This window comes from Panthera tigris, chromosome D4 (assembly GCF_018350195.1).
Source record: "Panthera tigris isolate Pti1 chromosome D4, P.tigris_Pti1_mat1.1, whole genome shotgun sequence".
In the NCBI taxonomy this organism is placed as follows: domain Eukaryota; kingdom Metazoa; phylum Chordata; class Mammalia; order Carnivora; family Felidae; genus Panthera; species Panthera tigris.
In genome coordinates this window covers 25932170-25953124 of record NC_056672.1, presented here as the reverse complement: position 1 = coordinate 25953124, position 20955 = coordinate 25932170, and the positions used below count along the sequence as shown (strand labels likewise).

Genomic DNA, 20955 nt, shown 5'->3' with positions numbered 1-20955 from the left:
GCATTGTTAGTTGTGGTGGGCAAACTGGAGTGTCAGCTGATATAACAAATTAGGTTTGTTAAGGCCTTTGTCTATGCAGAGTTAATAGTAATGCAGAAGCCAGATTGATTCAAAACAAAGAGTAAGGACTGTAAAGCAAGGAAGACAAAAAAAAAAAAAAAACCCAAAAAACAAAAAAGGGAGAGACAAAAGAAAAAGGAAAAAAGAAAAGAAAAACTAGGGAAGAAACCAAGGGAGATGGAAAGAGAGAAAGAGATAATGCCAAAAAGAAGTCCATACTGTGTCTGCGGATGGAGAAGTGCACATGGCTTCCCTCTGAAAGCCTCTCGGTGTCTTTGTTGTTAATACTGTCGGAGTGCAGAACAGCAGATTGATGGCATCCAGCGGCAGTTAAAAGACGTTCATCCTCTCGGCCCATCTGAGGAGGTGCTTTGGGAAGGATCGGTCTGGGGGAAAGGGCCCTAGCCCAGAATATCCAGGTAGACCGGAGATGCCTTGGCCAAGTTCTGAAGGAGGGTGTGGATGCCCTTGATGTTCTTCCTCATGTGGGGCTCTCGCTGCCAGCACCCCAGCATCAACTCATACACCTCCTGGGGGCATGTTCTAGGTCGCTGCAAGACTCGGCCCTGAGTGATGCATTCTATCACCTGGACGGGACAGAGACCGAAGACAGAATCAGACAAGAGGAAAAACAGTGCAATGAAACAGATGTCAGTGCCAGGAGAGGGCTGCTTTAAAGAAACCCACTCGGCGTTCACTTGTTTTGGAAGTAAGAGAGCAATTACCATGGGCTGGTAAATCGTGGTTAATTTGATTGGTTTCTGTCCCTTTTTCGTGCCACACTGACGTCACCACACTGGCAGAGAAATGCTTTATCTCTGTGGGGTGCTTCTAGACCTCACCCTGGAATTGCAACGTGTTTTAGTCTTACTGGCCTGAGATGGAACCTGGAACTTTCGTGTCAGGGCGCCGACTGATAAGGGAACTTCAAGCCGTAGAAATGAGTGGTTATTCTGGATTTCAGAGCTGGGATAAGAGACAGATGTGGGGGCTTGAAGAAGACGCAAGGTGCCTGACCAAGAAGCTATGCCTCACATGCAGACATATCTACAAAATAATTAAAATAGGGAAACAAAACACTACAATGTTCTAGTGAAATGTTAAAAAAAAAAAAAAAAAAAAAAGAGAGCCCTGAATCTTTAGTGGAATACTACCAAAAATCTAGCTGTGTTAGCAAACACTGCTTTGCTTTCTCTAGAACTCTTAAATTCAGAGAGCGACGATACTTTGGCCGTGACATTTAGGTACAGAGCAGGCCATGTGGGAGGTGACACTCCCAACAAGGCCACACAACATCATCTCCTGGCCTCCAGCCGAGGGATGCCTCTCAACATCGGCCCTCGGGGGTCTCGCCCAGCCCACTGCGCACCTCGTTGTTCGACAGCTGGTACCAGGGCTGTTTGCCGTACGTGAAGATCTCCCACAACACGACTCCCAGGCTCCAGACATCACTTTCTGTGGTGAACTTCCTGTACATGATGCTCTCTGGAGGCATCCAGCGAATGGGTAACATCGTGTGGCCACCGACCTGGTGGAACATGGGGTGAACAGGAGGCGTCAGTCACCCGAAAACCAAGTCCCCATCATTAGCGGAAAAAGTGTAGAATAGAAACGGGAGGGGGGCACTTTGTCCCTTTCCTTTATTTGTATTTATTAACTTTAATTATTTATAAAATACATGAGGGAAATACAATTTCTTGATAATCTCAAGCAACAGAGACAAGAAGGCAAAGAATAGTCAAAGTATTTTTTTTTTCATATTGTTTCCTATTCTCTCTTGAAACTAGATAGGGCAGAGATGATGACTGGACGGGTGTTCATCGTGGATAAAACATACACTCACACACACACACACACACGCACACACACACACACACACACACACACGTGCTTTCTGGTATGAAGAGGACCCAGTCTTCTAATTAACAAGATCACTTTGACCAGGAAACAAGTAGGGAGCTCTGTACAAAATGACCCATCAAGTGACTCTACTTTCTTAGCAAGGCCAGAGCCTCCTTCCACTGGGTCTTAGGATGAGCGCACAGTGTTGCCTCAAATACCCTGGCCACCACGATCCAGCCACGGGCACAGCAGAAATTATTATTCCCATTTTACAGGTGAGGCAGCTGAGGTTCAGACTGCTATGGACACAAAGAAGTCAGGTCTTTGGACTCCGAGCTTAGGACGTTCCTCTACTACAATTGAGCTTCTGTACAAAAACAAATAAGTAAATCCAGTTTTGAAAAAGTCCATTTTAGTAAAAAACGCCGAGGCTGAGGTGTTAGATGGCAAGGGCTTTAGCACAGACACAGAGTACTTTGTTTGACAAGGACACCTGTTTATGATTTCCTACTTCCCAGAGAAAAGTTAAGAATTTCACTTTTGGATTTGTAGCACATCAGGGCTGTCTGATTTTAAACCATGATCAAATTTCTGCACAGCAGCCCTAGGTGTAGCAGGTCCCACTTTTCAGGCCGAAAACCCCAGCACTGCCAGCTCAAATACGCTGCCTGATGCCGGGGTAGCAGGTGGTCACGTAGACAGCAGGAGTCAGACCTCATGACAACCGTCAGCCCCTGAGCTCTTAGACTGATGCCACATTGAGTTTCTGCCCAATTACAATTGTCGGTGTCCGTTTCTGCCTCATTAAAGGGAAGAAATGGACTAAGAGTACGTGAAAAAGGCTGTTCAACTCCTGAGCCCGAGTTGCTGAGAGTGTCAGAGATGTCTAATATGCTTGGTGATTTCCAATGATGCTCTTGGCATCAAAGGAACCTTGAGTGTCAAAGGAGGAGGGCATGTTGTGTTTTTTTCCCTCCATTCTTCTATGTACAAGGACCCCAAATCTGACAAGTAGGGACATAAATTCCTGGGTCAGGGGTAAGGTGGTCCCAAATCTTTGATGTATATATGTATATGTATGTGAATATACATATATATGTATATACAAATATATATACACATACATACACATATAGAGGTAGGTTGCCTTCCATCACCTTTCAATGTCCTCCCTTGCTTTTCACCATGCGGTGACAGGAAGTCACTGTTCCATGAGCACAGATTTCTCTCATGGAGCTGCCTGGGGACGCCTGAAGGTGATGTCAATACTTAACCATCAGGCTTGATATTCAAAACACAACTCGTGTGACACAGGCATTGGCAGACCAGAAAGGATGCCAGTGGCCATATCAGTGAGGCCATGTTGGTGCCGTTGGCCTGCTGAGTAACTGCCCAGCTCACAGCCCTGTAACCCCATGCGCCCAAGACTTTGGGAAAAGGAAATCTGCCCATGCACAAGGGGTTCCCAGTGTTTCCAGATACTCACGAGGACTCAAAGAACCAAGGTGGAATGGTCCCCTCAGGTGCTGGCAGCCATATACCAGCACCAAGGAGAAGCTTTGTGGCGGTGCAGGAGCAACTTAGTGCAGACTCCGTGGACTGTGAGGTCTCTGGGCAGATTTTTTTTTTTAAGTTTATGTATTTATTTTGAAAGAGAGAGAGAGAGAATATCCCAAGCAGGCTCTGCACTGTCAGCGCAGAGGCTGACACGGGGCTCGATCTCAAGAACCACGAGTTCATAGCCTGAGCCGCCGAAACCAAAGGTTGGATGATCAACCGACTGAGCCACCCAGGCACCCTTCTTTGCAGGTTTTTAGCGAAGAACACATATTTATTTATTTTTTGGGAATATTGAAAATAGAACCCAGATTTATGATCAGTATATAGTTGGTCTGTAGGGGATAAAAAGATATGTAGGACATTATGGACAAACACGTGGTATTCTTTTGGATACCACAGGCCTCAAAAATATTAAGAGCTAGCTCACTGCAAAGGTTATGTCAAATATGCTATAAGCTGTAACTTGCTTCACTTCTTGGAGAGTCATCATGCACACAGCCTTCTTGAAGTGTCTCAGGAGTTTGGCCGAAAAAAAAACAACCAGATTTAATTTTGTTTAACATAGCAAATTCAACTAAGTTGAATGAGTGTTTGTGCAGGGGCAGGGGGAGTGGAGACAGAGAGAGAGACACAGAGAGTGAATCGCTTACATACATGTAGAATCAGACAACTAAAGATACACCGTGGGATGCGTTAACCTAGCAAGATACTATGCTTTCTATATTCTTATGCATTCACACCGGTAATGCCATGGACAACGCTCAGCTCGTGATCGTAGAAACGATCCAGGGCACACTCCAGTGCACTGTTTCCTAGTTGGGTATCCCTGACTAGTTGCCAAACCTCTCTGTGCCCAAGCTGCTCCAACTATAAAATATAGGTAGCAATATATACCTCCCACGGTTATCGTGAGGTAAACACTCAGACAGTACTTGTGAAAGTGCCTTATAAATCTCAGTGCACTAATGCAATCACGCTGTGTCTTCCTTCTCTGTAACCTTGAATACATCTTATCTCCTCCATTCTGGAGGCATTAAAAGGGCCAACACATAAGACTCTCCTAGATGGCTCACTCTCCATTGGCGAGTGCTCTGGGACCCCTCTGGTTGTGGCACCTCCCAGTTTCTCTACCCCATGTTGTTAGTGGCCAAAGGAAAAAAGCTCCTGCTTCCTTTAAAGGAGTGAAAAGATTCAAATTTTGATTTACATGTTTTCCCATCTGATCATTTGTTTTATGCCTGCAGTCTCTTCGGGACACATTTTTCACGTTAATTCTTTCAAGCGTCCCTTCTGGGATTTCACACACGCTGTTATAAATAATGCTTTCCTTGTTCTGATGTCAAACGGGTGAGTGGTGGGAGACTCTAATAAAAGTTCAGGCAGGGTTCACAAGTTTTCTAAACCCATTTAGAACATTTCTGAACATTTCTTTTGCAGGCCTTTCTCAGGATTTTGGAGCATGTCACAAAAAGTAGACCAAGGGGGGCGGGAATAGAGTCACTGTTGTTACAAATTACTGTCATATTCCAGTCACAGTGACTGGGTGGCTTTTGGATTTCACAAAACCACATACTGTGTGGCAACAAACACAACGAGGCATTTGTTTTGTATTGTGCCACCTGGCAACTTGCCCTCGTATCCTGGCTTAAATATTTGTGAGATGGAATGCGACCCCAAGCAGGACACGGGGAGTCAGAATCGTCGCTTCGAGTTCTGGACACTCCGTGGTGCCAGGCAAGGCTCTGCAGTGATCAAGGCAGGTCAGGAGCTTGCTCTTCACCAAACTCACCAGATTGGATTGATGCCAGATGGGAAATCCAGGTAGCTGGGGAGTTGACTTGGACGTGAGATTTTTATTTTCTGCAACCCAGCACTGTGGGGTTCTAGACCCTGCTATGCTCTTAACTAGCTCAGCTAAGTCACGTTAGGTCTGGCTTATTGGTAAAATGTGACAGGTTAGACCAGCTTTTGATTACTTTTAGCACAAAAAACTGTGGTTCTGTAATCACCCACCACCACTTGGCCACTGTGGTCATCCATCAGCACAGAGGAGTTCACCTTTACAAACAATTTCCACTCAAAGAATTTCCGCTTGAACCCAGTAGTTACCCTCGGGGTAAGACATTGGTTTACCTTCATATTGCAAATTAATGCACCCAGATTTCAGAGAGTTTAAGTAGCTTACCTAACGGCACACAATAATGTCTGCCAGTGGACATCGTGTACTTATTCCAATGGGTCACTCTGCATGTCTGGCTTCTGCAATCTCTAAGACATGCCCTATGTCCAGCCCACAGGTCCCATTGTGTGGCCTCTTACCCAGGCTGAACCTACTCATGCCTCTTGGAAGTTTGATCTCCTTTCCTTTCAAACTACTCTCCAAAGATCTCCTGAAGGTGAGCTCAAATTCCACCATTTCAAGAAACTCTCTGTCCTGCTACAGCTCACTGAGTTCTCCACAGGTAGTCGGGCGCCCCTCAACATGGCGCACAGTCCCTTCTTTTGTTAACAGATTACATACCTGAAGAAGGATGGGTGCCTCTCAGTTATGTCTGGACAGGCAGGAGGGGGCTGGTTGGTAAGCATATCATGTCTTTGAATGAGTTTCTTATGAGTGCTTATATTAGGAGAGGAATTCTCAACATGTTCTTTTAAAGAGATCACTGTTCACTACTTTCCGATCTAACCTCAGATCACTTCTCTGAACTCCTGACAGAACCAACCTTAAATTAAATGGATGGAAACTGGCTCAGTCATTTGATGCTACAAATAAGATCCATTTAGTGAAATTCATAACTTCTTAAAATTCAACCCCAAATACTGGAGTTCACAAGGAGTATGAGAGCTGTCTGAGTTGTGTGGGGAACCCCATCCATTCCTTGGTTTGCCATCTGTGCAGTAGATGGGGGAGTCTCTGGTGCAGACATGAAACTATTTGATTTAGGAATGAAGTCTAGAAGAAAGATGTCATGATGCATAATATGGAGGAGTATCATTCTACATATAATGATTAGCATCTCATATCCTTTGAGGATGGAGAAAGAGGGCAGACTAAAGAAGAAAGTTAGTGAAAGAGCAAAGGGCTGATGATCATCTTGGCTGCTGAATCATTGCAACTTGCTTCAGTCAGTAACTAATCAGAAGAATGTCTGAGTCCTGTGGTCAAAGAGAAATTCCATAGTGCCTAAAATAAATCAAGTTATGGAAAATAATTGATCCTGTTTTTTTCTTTTCTTTTCTTTTCTTTTCTTTTCTTTTCTTTTCTTTTCCTTTCTTTTCTTCTCTTTTCTTTTTTAGAGCAGGCGAGAAAGAGAGAGAGAGAGAGAGAGAGAGAGAGAGAATAAGCAGGGGAGGGGCAGAAGGAGAGAGAGACAGAAAATCCTAAGCAGGATCCACATCCAGCATACCCAGTATGGAGCTGGATGCAGGGCTCAATCTCACAACCATTAGATTATGACCTTAGCCCAAATTAAGAGTCAGATACTTAACCAACTGAGCCACCCAGGTGCCCCTGGATCCTGTTGAGACATATCAAGAAAAGAACTGTTCAGTTATATCTTAATGTTTATTTCCCTGACACTTCATAATTTTGATGGTGACATATATAGGATGATCTGGTTAAAACCAAAACAACTTGTGCTCTAGTTAAAATACCTAAGCCTGAGCATCCTTTAAACATACTTGTTTGAAAGGTGTGTAAGACAATAAATCCTAAAGAAAATACTGAAAGTCCATTGGTAAAATTGGCTTTATGCTTGAAAACAATGACTTCATTATTTTTAAGTCAAATTGGATACATCTAATCAGTTCAACTGCAGTATTTCTTATCTAAGGGGTACTCTTTGGGTACATGCTCTTTGGTCACTTGGTTGTAAATTGTGAAAATTCCCTATGGCTTAACAAACAGTATGATTTATTTTTCTACATTGGAAAACTAGGATTTGGGGAAGTCATGGAATTTCCTGGGCAAGTGTAGATGTGAACTGGTGACCAACAATACTGAAGACAACTCTTCCTCCCACCGCTCTTCACTACAAGATCCTAGGTTCTTTCTCACTGTTATAAATATATAAAGCATCTTTATTGCTGGAACAAGTTAACAAAGGAACACACATCCTATTTTCCTGGTGGGCTAGGAGATGAGAGAGGAGGTAACAAGCTTAGCTCTCCTTTTTCCATTGAGCTTCATATAAAATGCATCTACCATCCTCCTTATTCCCTCATCCTCTTCTCAACTCTTTCCTCCCCTTCTCCCTTCCCATTCCCTTCTCTCCCTTCCTCTTCTCTTTTCCTATTACATCTGTTCTTCTCAGTGTGGCCCCTTCCAGTTCCATTCCTGCTCCATTTCCTTGAATTCCCCTCAAATCTCACCTGTCCAGTTCCATTCCAAAAGACAATGTTATATTTCATCTTGCCTGATTCTTTCATCTCCCCCAAATGATCATGTGTGTCCCCACCACAATTCATTCTCCAGCCACCATGAGGTCTAGTCTCCTCTCTGTGTTTGTATGAGGCACAGTGGGAGGCTGGAGCTTGTCCACAGATCCAAAGCAAATGCTTAGCTGGCTTTGAAACTACTGGTGATTTAAAGGTGAGTAATGCTAATCTGGGACCTTCTAAACTCAACTGGCAAAGACCAATGATGCCTGGGAGGCCACTTTCAGCTTACGGTGTTTAGTCAATGAATGAGTGATAACTTGTTTGGAAGCCAAACATTTTACTCCCTTAGAAATATGCAGGCCAAAGGGCAAGCCCCATTAAGAGATGATTAGCTGTCAGAGGCTTTTGACCACATTAAATATAGAAGAGGCTCCTAGACCTCCTTGTCACACCCTATACCCAGCTGTGTCGCTTCAGTAGTTTCTTCTGACCTGTTCCTTAAAAATTCATGAAAGCTGTAAACTTTAAGAAATAGCTGGACCTTATTTACTTATTTATTATGTGTTGCATCTGTACTATGAAGTTTAAAAAAGGAGAGAGAAACAATTGATGCAAAATATTCTCCTTGGAGAAGCTGGAACCATTGCGGTCAGACTGTGGGCATTTTCTGACCGCATCCAGGAAGCTCAGAATTCTCCTATTATCAAGAGTGATGCGGTGCTTCCATGGCATGTGGCTACTGAACCAGGGGATACTTTGTGGGAAGAAATTCAGCCTTTCCTGCCCTGATAATAGTCCTGAATGAACGCAGCTCAGGTGGAGTCCAGAGGAGCACTAGGGACGGCCTGGTCATCCTCTCCTTGACAGTAGGAACCGATTATTGCTACACTGGAAATTGCTGTTATTTACAGCCCAGAAATCTTTCATTATCTTTTACCGTTACCAATGTGGTCATAGACATAAGGGTTATGAATTAGTAACTTCAAGCCGAGTGTTTTTGAATTAGTCATAGAGAGGATGTGCTGGACCTTACTGCTAACCATATTTTTGCAAATACTTTTTTCCATAATTAAATCTCTGCTGCCAGAATAAGGCAAATGATCATGATTTGAAGGGAAAGGTCCATAGAACTTTCATTGCTATCTCCTGACACTCGGATTCTAGGTGATCAGATAAGGCAAATTCAATACCAAATTTCCACTGAAAATTGATTTTGTCTTTATTCTACCATGAAATGATGATAATACAAGTGATGAAAATAGCAGTAATAACACCTCATGTTTGTATAATACTTTTTCATTCATTGTATCATTATTGTACCTACCCCGAAATTTGTTTGTGAAGATTAGCTGATTAATTGAATTAATTAATTGAATCAACTGATTAATTAAAGATTAAAGTTTCACGTTGGAAAAGCTCTGTGATGCCATTGTGTGATGCCATTTATATGACTTTCTTGAAAAGGCAAAATGATAGGTCTATAGAACCCAAGGTTGTCAGGGAATTGGTGGGAGGGGGGGCTTGCTTTACAGGGACGCAAGAGAATTTTGGGGGGGGATGGCAATGTCCCACGACTTGATTATGGTGGCAGTTAACTGACTGTTTGCCCCAAATCAGAACTGCACACTAAAAGATGTGAATTTTACTATTATGTATATTATACCCGAGTGAAACTTGACTTTAAAATCAATCAATCAATCTCTTGGAATAATGCCCACTATATAGTAAATGTGCAAAAAATACTAGCTGTTGTTGTCATGCTAAGTAGTTGATTCTTGATCCTTTGATTCTTGATTAATCCTGTGTGGCTAGTCAGACATGATCTTTTATCCCAACGTAAGAGATAAGGAATCTCTGGGCCCAGAGGTAAAGTAAGCTACCCGAGGCAACACAGCTAAGGCATGGTACTGTCTGCAGCAGGGCCCAGCTCTCCAAATGGATGGCACCCTTTCCATTCTGCCTCAAGTCTGACATGGAGCCAGATTTGGAGCTGGGAAGGGCCCTCTGCATTAGTCTGCGTGGGCTGCCATAATAAAATATCATACGCTAGGTGGCTAAAGCAACAGATATTTATTTTCTCACATTTCTAGAGGCCAGAAGTCCAAGAGCAAGGTTCCAGCCAGTTCAGTTTTTCTGGTGGGAGATCTCTTCCTGGTTTAACAGACAGCTGCACAGAGCCTGTGTGTGAGCAGAAAGGAAGTAAGCTTCCGGTGTCTTTTTATAAGGATTCTAATCCTATTGGATCAGGGCCTCACCCCATGATGTTATTTAACCTGATTACTTCTTTATGGGCTCCATCTCCAAACATACTCACGCTGGGGGCTAGGACCTCAACATGTGAATGGGTAGGGGGGTACAAACATTTAGTCCCTAATACTCTCCTTGCCAACGCGCCCCCTTCTGACTCCAGTCCATTCTGGGGAAGCAAGAACATGTCTGCCTACTAGGACCTGTGTAATTCTGATCCAGAATGCAACTCTGTGGTTCTCTGTCAGCATCTTCATGTCCCAACTGAAGGCTTGACCCCAGTGTTCCCTTTCCTCCTGGGTAACTCTTGATCATTATCGACTAATTCTAGAGCTTAGCAAATGACTTGACCTACTGCTGTTCCACAGAAGATTCGGTTCACTTGCAGTGCAAACCTTAGGACAATCTCAGTCCTCACACTATTGCCCTATCCCCTAGTCCACCTGGGGTTCCCTGGGGTGACTAAGGGAGAGCAAGCAGACCCTAGACTCCCTAGTGATGTGTAGATACAGGCAAAGGGCTTCCAGGACTCCATGTTGCCTCAAGTGACATCTCTCGTGGGTCTCATTGTCTCCTGCTTGTGCTCTATATACGATTTAAAGAACATTGAAGTGATTGCAGCTTTATCTTATTTTTACATCTGGCTCTAATCAGAAGCGAATAAGTCATCTCTCAGTAAAGCATAAAACTCCAATTGCACCGATGTTTAAGAATCACATTTGGTCTAGATGGGGCGCCTGGGTGGCTCAGTCGGTTGAGAGTCTGACATCGGCTCGGGTCATGATCTCGCAGTTCATGAGTTCGAGCCCCGCATCGGGCTCTGTGCTGACAGCTCCAGGTGCCTGGAGCCTGCTTCGGAGTCTGTGTCAGCCTCTCTCTCTGCCCCTTCTCCGCTCATGCTCTGTCTCCCTCTGTTTCTCAAAAATAAATAAACGTTAAAAAAAAAAAAAAAGAATCACATTTGGATCTAGAAACAAAGATTGTTCACCTTAATAATAAAGTCAAATTAGAAGTAACAACATGTGCCCCCTTCCTGATTGCCTCCCCCATCCTCATCGCACTAACTCTTATCAACCTTGATGGGGAGTTTCCTGAGTGGATCAAGGCGGGGGATGATGGCTTTAGAAAGCACTAATACAGCATGCTGCCTGGAGTGTGATTATTGTACTCCTACATCACTCAGCAATGGGGAGTTGGACATTCCAACCGTATACATTTCATCAAGCTGCCATTTTTTTTTTTTATGTTCAGTGTTACTGAGCTTTTGATGGCCTCCTAAGCATTATGGTTTTAACCCCGAGAGACCATCTGACTCTAACATTTGAGACTGAAGCGCTGCCTCCTTTCATGGTGAAAAGCCAACAGGGACCGGCATGCTCTGAGCAAAGGCAATCAGAAAAGCAGGAGCAATGTATATTCATGCCATTGTGTATGTTACGGTGATTTCAGTGTGTTGGTTCAGGACCAAAATTCCGATATGAAATTGTTTCTACGGAAATAATTCCGAAGGGCTGGTGTTCCAGCTAGTTTTTACAAAGGAAGAAATCAGTGATTTGTCCACAGAGGAGGAAAACAAAAAGAAAGCTTTTCTGTAATAGAATCAGCCCTCTCCATATCAGCTGTGATTACGGTAGTTACTGATGCCTGGGTGCATCAGGTCCAGTAAGTGGAGAGATCAGGTTTCTGGGTGGACACCATACATCTGTCCCCCATTAACCCCAGCTTGTTAGTTAACACGGAAGGCTCTGCCAGAATGTACATTCCACCATTAGCCTGAGATGAAGACTTAATACACCAGAGCCAGTCTCAAATGAATAAAGTTTTCTTTCCTCTAAGCTGCAGAAGTTCATTCTGAAAGAGGAACTGATGCCTTGTGTCCAAAGGAATGTAACAATGAGAAAGTTGCTTCCTCTAGGGAGCTCTGAATGCCTACCTCGGCATCCTTATGGTCCTTTTCTACAATGTCTGTGATATGTGTAATGTATAGAGATTGTGACCTTGGTTATAAAAGACTTAAGATTTCTTTTTTTAAATATTTTTTTAACATTTGTTCATTTTTGAGAGACAGAGAGAGACACAGCATGAGCAGGGAAGGGGCAGAGAGAGACACACACACAGAATCTGAAGCAGGCTCCAGGCTCGGGGCTGTCAGCACAGAGCCCGATACGGGGCTCGAACTCACGAACTGCGAGATCATGGCCTGAGCCGAAGTCGGACGCTCAGCTGACTGAGCCACCCAGGCGCCCCAAGACTTAAGATTTCTTATGATGATCATGAAAGGTAAGAAATAATATAATAAAATTAACTCTCAGTTATCTATTCTGTGAAATAGAATAGAAATAGAAATATCTATCTGTGCTAAAGACATCACCTTTAATTTAAATTACCTTTAATTACCTTACATTTAAAACTCATCTTTCTCATATCTCTCCAGACATACTTACAGACAAAATATACCCATAGAAAGTTCACATATTACAAGAATTGGAGTGCAGTTTCTTGCCTGATGGTAGTGGCAGCTCAGTGTTATGGAAACCCAGTATGGCGTCACTGGGGGCTTCTCAAAAATTTCCACCAAAGCACCCCAAACTGCAGAAAGAAGTAAAAGGCCAAGGATGTGGGGAATAATTGGGACCATGTCTGTGGGTATAGCCCAAGGTGCTTATGGCAAATGTGGAATTTCTTCAAAGTTTTATAGTTCGTCTGTAACATCTGATATAAGTGTTGCATTCGACTTCACGGTGCATTATCAACGGTAATGATCTGTCAACAAATAATTTATGAAAACTGATGCCTTAGAAACATGGGCCATGTGCATTTTGTGGCTTCATGGGTCTCTGGTCTGGACCCACCATTGTGTGTTCAAAGGCTACTCAGACTCCTGTTGGAGAGGCATTGGTGCAGAAACACAAGACGGTGTGTCCAGACCAGAGACCCATGAAGCCACAAAATGAACATGGGTTTTGGAGTCAGCAGACCTGCTTTCTTATTCTAGCTTAGCCACTCACTAACTAGGTGAACATAAATAAATTACTTTATGTCTTAGAGTCTCTCTTTTGCATCGAGATAGGAATACAACCTATAAGTCTAAATGAAGCCTGTGAGGTTCCCTGATAGGCTAAGCTCTTGAGAACACTGTGGTTTCCCTGGAAATCAGCCTGATGGCCAGAACTAACCAAGAAGAAACATTCAGGCAATAGCGATGGAATAACAGAAATAAGTCTGCATGAGGATTCCCTATGGCCCCGCCTACTTCTGCACATTCCCAACCCACAAGCAATATCTCATTAATCTGCTTCTTTTCATGTACACTTATCAGAGTACATTTCAACAAATTTGCATTTAGTTAGTGCCATGTCCACTGTGGGGAAACAACATTGGACGAGAGTAGGTCCTTGCCCTCTGGAGTTTGTTCTAGAACTATAATGCAAGGCAGAGGGTTGAGGCCATGGTGGAAATGCGAACAAATGGCCGTGAATTGTGATACTCGTGCGGTTCGGCCGACAACTTAATCTCCTAATGCTTTCAGCTCCCTTCCATGAAGAGGTATATATTTGGATACCCGAACATTTGCCACTATGTCCACAGGGTCACGGGAAGGAGACTGCTGGGAAATAGCAGGACAGAGAGTTTTCAAAGAAGATTGAGGAACAGATTCTTCACTGATGTCCCTGAGAAATAGGAGTTGGCTGCAGTGTCCCAAAGAGGCTGTGATGGCTGAGTTGTGTTCAGCTTTGTGGATGACGTTGACCATCTAGCTACCGTCTGTTGCAGGCCTGCCACGTGCAAGGCATGACCATGAGCTTTACACATATTCTTTCGATGAGCTGCACTGAACTACAAACCAGGCCAATACAGCAACAAAGAGGGCACATCAGTTAGGGATCCCCATCAGCCGCGTGCCATGGACGCAGTGGCCTACCCAGGGAGAGAATTCACTTCACTCACAGGAAGTCTTGAAGTATGCAGAGTCAAGGGCCAGTGGAATTCCCTAAGAAGTCCTTCCAAGGTCTTTCCACCTCCTGTTTGACCTCATGGGCCACTGCAACTGCCTGCTAACTAACCCCCCCTCCACTTCCCTTCTGACCTTCCCCCAATCCGTTGTCCATACAATAGCCGGAGCAATAGTCTTAGAGTTCGAATTGTATCAAATCATTTCATTTTCTGCTATCAATTCTTTCATGACTTCCCATTGCCCTCAGGATAGAGTGAAAAGCCATTAAAATAGCTGCTAGAACTCTTGTTGATATCAGTAGCTCTTTCTCCAGTCTCCTCTCATTGTTTGACACCTTACCTTGCCATGACCCATTGACTTTGGTCTTCCTTCTGTTTCTTATGTGTCCTCAGGGCTATTTCACCTCAGGCCCTTCACACATACAGCTCCTTGAGTTTTACCCGACTTCTACTTGTCCCTTGGGACTTAAATACCATAATTTGTACATCAGATGCAAATTAGACTATCAGGCAGCACGATTTTCCTTCCCCTCAGCACCAATCTGTTTTAATGACACGCTTATTTGTGTTTACGATTTCCCTCTGCTGCTAGACTACAAGCTTCATGAAGGGTGCCCTATCCGGTGCTTGGATGCTCAACAGGTATTTGTCAAATAAAATGATGGCATCTGGCTGCCTCAGGCAATGGCCCTGGTAGACAGACACTACAGTATGAAATAAATAGGAAAGGAACACATGGGGCTAAAGCCAAAAAGGCAGTTTTCTGTCAGCCCCATTCAGAGTTGTCAGCACAGACCCCTTGGAGCTGAGAGGGGTATCCAGAGGGCAAAAAGGAAAAACAGCAGCCAATTTGCTTTAGACAGTGATACCCGTTTCTAATTTAAAGTGTAAATAAGGAATGGGACAGACATATGTTGTACACAGAGAAAGAAACATATGGGACAAGTTACCAAGAAAAGCTATGGAAGCTGAAGATTAACGGGGCTGAGGCGACCCATCATACAAGAGAGGGCATGGTTGTTGTGGACAGTGAGAGAGAATGGAAGGGGTGGATGTCCCGTCCCACGGGTTCCCTTCCCTTTGCTCATCCTGTGGGATGTCTGTTGGCCACCCCAACTGCACTCCACGAAGCCATCCCACTTACACAGGCCCCCCCTGCGGCCCCATTGGAATTTCCCATGGGAGGGGTGTTTCCCACTGGGGTGGCTGTTGCTTGAAGGCGGGGGATGCTTGTCCTCCAGTGGCTTTGGCATGGCACCACACCTGCTTAGTCTTGATGGCTGGAGAGGCCCACAAGGCAGATGGAAGTTAAGGACAGGACACCTACACTTCCCTCGCCATTATCATAATCGCCATTATCCCTTGCAACCTACCCTCTGCCTCTCACCTAACTGCGCAACCTTCACAACCTCCAATCATCACCAGAGTGCTGTGGACTAACATCTTAAGTTCAACTAAAAGCCAAGCCCCACTCCTTAAAGGACTATCCATTTCCATCACAGCAGAGAATGTTAAGAAACGCTACTGTAACACTTTTTGGATTCTCAAACCCTCACTGCACGGAGTATAGACTGATCTTTTTAACTGTTGAATTGATAATCATTTGCTTGTCTTGGTATCATTTACTCATTCAGTAAAAATTTATTGAGCTATTACGGGCTCCCAGGCATCGTCCTAGACACGGGCTATTGATGTGAACCAGCTCCATGTGTTCATGAGGTTCTCATTTTAGTGGAAGACACAGACAGACAATACATAAATAAACGGATATCCATGCATGAGGATGTCAGGTGGTGATCAATACCGTGGAGAAAAGGAAGTAAATCGGCGGAAAGGATAGAAAGGCATACTAATTTAGATAAGAATGTAAGCAAAGGCTCTTCTGAGCAGGTGATAGGTAAGCAGAGATCTGAATAAAGTGACAGAATAAGCCATGCAAATGTCAGGAAGAAATGCATTCCAGGCCTTGGTGTTAGCAATTGCAAAGGCCCTGAGGTAGGAGCAAGCTTGATGGGTTTGAACAGTAAAGGGGCCAGTGTGGTTGCAGTGATTGTGGCAAGAAGGTGAATGTAGGAAAAGAGGTGGAGCGTTTACCCAGGCATCTTAGGTGGGGTTTTATATAATGGTGCACCTGAATTGCTGTGTGTGTCTACCCATATCTGTATTTATATTTATATCTTTACTTTTATATCTAAAACTCTGCTATATTCAGATAGTACTTTAAGGCAATCGGCTTGATATTGTTTTACAACGAACACATGGTCTATAACCTAGCTACTACTACTGTTTACTAAGCAGGAAAACCAATACCATAGTCAGAATCAGGACCTGAGGTGGCAATGGAAGACAGATGTTTCAAATCCACTAATCTTGCCTCTTTCTCTTTGATTTTTTTCCTCTTGCTTCACACTGCTTGCCCTAATCTGTCTGGTAGCATGACCAGCACTGTGTGCAATCATCAGCCACTTCCTCTGAGCCCTGTTCACAAGGAAATCCCTTCTTCCCTGATCCAGAGAAGTCGACAAGGACCTGACTGCACCACAGCAATAACCAGTGCTTTCTTTTTGCAGGACGTGGTGGATTTAGGAACTGAAGTAGGTCTGACTGTGTGGGTCCCCCAGCCCTTTCTTTCAGTGCAAGGAGAAAGAGGCAGTGGAGGGATCTTATTATTTCTGGGTTCCTCAGTAGCACAGATACATTCCTGAGTTTCTCAGTGGAATCTCTGGGGTGCTTAGTTATAGCCCCTTGGTATTTAGCCTTAAGATTTATGCTAATGGGCCCTGCAAGTTTCTCTCTGTCAGTCCATGATCAGGAGACTCCTCTCTACATTAGTATGTTTTCCCTGATCATTTCCCCAATATTCCACCCGTTATATGGTCACACCACTGCTGAGGCACCCTTTGACTCCTGAAACAATCTGAATTTCCTTTGAGGAAGAGAGCTGCCCTGTGGTATCTCAGGGGAGAAGAAGAAAGACTTCATAATCCTGAAGTCCTTAATGACTTTGTCTTCGCATTCTTTCTTTGTGCATCTCCCTTCCTGCCTCTATTCCTTCATCAACACCCATGGCCATTTTTCTGTAAATTCCCTCCCAAGGTCTCTCTCCCCAGATATTACATTTTGTTGATGCCAAAACATCTGTTTAGGTACAGATTGTTGGCATTTAGGATCCTATATTTACTGGTTCATATCTACTTGAATCCATTTACAGAAATGGCTTTATGAAACATATAAAGGTCTTTAAGCATTACTATCCACTCTATGAACACAGACTCAGGGACAACAATTCCCTTCAGCCCTGATTCGTCTTTAGAGATGAAGACAAGAACACTCCAGAGAAGGGCAAGGTTTACACAGCACAAACAAGCCACTGCAAATTAACTCAAAACTGCAGGGAAAGACAGAGGTGACTCCAGACTCAAGACACTTTTAAGCAATCTGCCCCTTTCCCAGGTGTTGTGTCCTCTGCTTATCCAAGGATTAAAGGTCCTCAAATCCCCACCTTTTGGACCCCTGTTCCTCCCCCCATCTTCTGAATCCCCCTGAATAGCACCACCATCCCCACCAATCACCATTATGTTTGTTCAAAGCCAAAAACCTGAGTCATTATGGATTCCTTATTTCCCCTTGTCCCCCTTGTCCCCCTTGTCCCCCGTATCCAAATCACCACCAGGTTCTTTCAGCTCTGCCTACAAAACACACCTTGAATGCACGCCCCTGCCCATTTCCACTGCAGCCAATCACATGTTTTCACAGGAGCCTCTGCTGAGCGCTCAGCTCCGCCCCCAAGAGCTGCCCCACTCAGCATGGAACCTACCTGAGCTCTCCTCCTAACCTGGCCCGCCTGATGTTTGAGGGCCTCGCTTGAAGACAACCTAACCTTGTCCCTGAAAGCTCCTTCATGGTCTCAGTGGCCCGTCCCTGCTGCCTCTGCCCCACAGGAGTGCCTCACCACACGACTTCCCTCTTTGCCCCAGGGGCAAGATGTTACCTTTGCCCATCGCTGTAACTAGATTTGAATGAAACTTAATCCTGGAGCACTCAAATAACAAAAAGTATATGCTCAGGTGGTTAGTTCTCTACGGTCTGTACTTGGTAAAACTTTGCAAAGACAGGAATGTAGATTTTTTGAGAAACCTGTGAAAGGCTTTTTATCCATTTGCTAAACACTTTAATGGTCACTTCATTGCCTCTCTAGATTAAATCACTAAAGTTGCACCATTATTGTAAAGTGGGAAAAGTGGTTACCCCTGGAGGGAAAAATTAGGCTCAGTGGAAGAGGAACCCAAAGTGATCTTTATAAAGTAAAACACTGCAGAGAGACGATGGCAACTAATAGCATCTGGGAAACCCGGCACATCCACACATCTGAGGCTCACACCACACGTGAACCGTGAGCCTCACGGGTCAGACGCTTAACGATCTCCACTAATGAAAACCCAGCCAATCAGAACTGGCCTCATTTTGATAGTTATCCTCCTGGGGTCTTCAGAAATTACAATCAGGCTTGCTTTGCATTTATATCACCCAAGTCCTGGTCAGGGAAACTGGGAGCTGGGCAGTGGGGAGGGGGTAGGAGTTTATTTACCTGAGGGAAACAGGCTAAGGTGTGGCCTGACACCATGTTCAAGTGAGGAGGCATTATCACCAGGGGAGTGAATAGTGCCTGGTCACCAAGGGCAGGTCAAGAAAAGGTGAAGGTAAATTGTGGCATGAGGATCTTGTGTTTGATAGAATTGCTTTTTGACGTTAATGGCCAATAGGTCATTAACCTTTGAATGCTCAGATGAGTGCCTCTGTGAAGTACCCTTCTCTCCACACCTCTGATGCCCTATCTTAAGATACCCAAGGGGGCTTTTCCGGGTAACCCCCTGATTTAGAAACTTCAGCTGCAGGAAAAGGTGCTCGGCGTACCCCAGCACTGTCTCTGACAGCTGGGTCGGAATCCTGCTCCAATGATAGAACGTGTCCCATAGTAAAGCACCAGCACAACGCCCTAGGCCCCTCTCCTCCTCTGTCTGAAAGGGGAGAGAACCGGAAGGGGAGTGAACAAGAGAAGTGGGACTATTGGCCTGGGGGCCCTTGATGGAATGTTCTTGAAAGGGGGGTCACCTCCTTCCCTTCTCTTCTCTCTCCTCCGCCCATCCTCAACCTGAAATCAAGTAAAGGACTTTGAGAGAATTCCTCATAAAGACCAGGGACGCCTTAAGAAGGGCAGCCTGGGCCCTTGTTCTGCATTCGAGCCTCTGTTTCGGCAGCAGACTGTGTGCACTGCGAAGGAAGAGGGGAAGGATGGTGGAGCAAAAGGGGGCCACAGGAGAGCCTGCTCCCCCAGCACTGGGAAGGGAAATGGTGTGCGGGCTTCACAGGAGTAAGTGAACACCTGTGGGTGGTGTCCACGTTCGAGCCTTTTGATGTGTGCCGCGGCTGCTCCCAGGTGACCCCTGACCCCTGGCAGTGTTAGGAGAGAAGCTGTGGTGGCAAAGCAGAGGACGACGATGGCGATGTAAGAGATGTTTGCCCTTTATCCTCAATCCCTCCTCCCAGACCCTAACCTTACAAGACAGAAGGCAAGAAGGGGGAAGTCCAGCCTGTGATGCAGTATGGAGAAGCTTTGATTCTGATAATGGAAGGACACTGCAAACTAGATGCAACTGCTTTTATGGCTGAAGGTGAACAGAAAAGCTTGGAATCTATCTGAGATGCTCTTACGTGCTGGGAAATACTGGCCTCAGGAGGGTTGCAATGCGTACCACTCCACACCTATTAGGATGGTGAAAATCCATGAGGCCGACGACACCAAACGCTGGTACGGATGTGAAGCAACAGGAACTCTCATCTGTTGCTGGAGGGGATGCAGAATGGGGCAACCACTTAGGAATGCAGTTCGGCAGCTTCTGACAAAACCAAACATACCCTTACCATATGATCTGGCCATTGCGCTTCTTGGTATTTACCAGATGAGTTGACAACTTATGTCCACAAAAATCTGCACATGGATGTTAATAGAGGATGTATTCATAGTCACCAAAACTTGGAAGCAACTTGAAGATGTCCTTCAGTAGGTGAATGGATATATCAACTGTGGTACATGCAGACAACAGAACATTATTCAGCACTAAAAAGAAACTATCAAGCGGTAAAAAGACGTGGAGGAATGTTAAATGCATATTAGTTGGAAAGAAACCAGTCTGTAAAGGTTACATACTGTAGGACTCCACCTCTATGACAGTTGGAAAAGGCAAAACTATGGAGACAATAAAAGATCCAGAGGCTAGGTTGGATGGGGCTCAGGGAGAAGGAAGAATGAACAAGCAGAGCTGAGATCTCTAGGACAGTGAAACTACTCTGTATTGTAGACAGTATGACATGGTGGCTACATGTCATTATACATTTCTCAAAACCCATGGAATATGCACCACCAAGAGCGAACTCTTATGTAAGTTATGGACTTTGGGCGACAATGTGTCCATGTAGGTTCATGACGGTGACAAATGTACCAGTCTGGTAGGAAATGGTAGCTGGGGAGACTGCATGGGTGCAGGGCAGGAGGTATGTGGGAATTCTCTGCTTTCTTCTCAGTTTTGCAGTGAATCTAAAGCTACTCTAAAGCATGAAGTCTACTTTTAATTAATTTTTTAATGTTTATTTTTATTTTTGAGAGAGAGAGCATGAGCGGAGAAGGGCAGAGAGAGAGAGAGGGCATGGAGGACTGGAAGCAGGCTCTCATGCAGGGCTCGAACTCACAAACCGTGAGATCATGACCTGAGTGGAAGTCGGATGCTCAGCCAACTGAGCCAATCAGGTGTCCCATAAGGTCTAATTTTTTTTAAAAAGTGTGACAATGAGCTACAACAGGGACCGAAGCTCCATCGCTCGGTTTGCCGGTCCTTCCCTGCCCTCGCTGTAACC

The 20955-nt window shown here is 44.7% G+C and overlaps 1 protein-coding gene across 1 annotated transcript in view; it reads right to left on the bottom strand.

Annotated features, from left to right (window-relative positions):
- Positions 1-217: 217 nt before the first annotated feature.
- Positions 218-20955, bottom strand: part of NTRK2 (neurotrophic receptor tyrosine kinase 2) — a 331706-nt gene continuing 310968 nt past the window's right edge. Inside the window, exons 16-17 of the mRNA XM_042963894.1 lie at positions 1430-1588; positions 218-647 (exon numbers count right to left, since the gene is read on the bottom strand). Of these exons, the coding sequence (XP_042819828.1) occupies positions 462-647; positions 1430-1588 (345 nt within the window). The 3' untranslated portion in view covers positions 218-461. The remainder of the gene's footprint in view (positions 648-1429; positions 1589-20955) is intronic.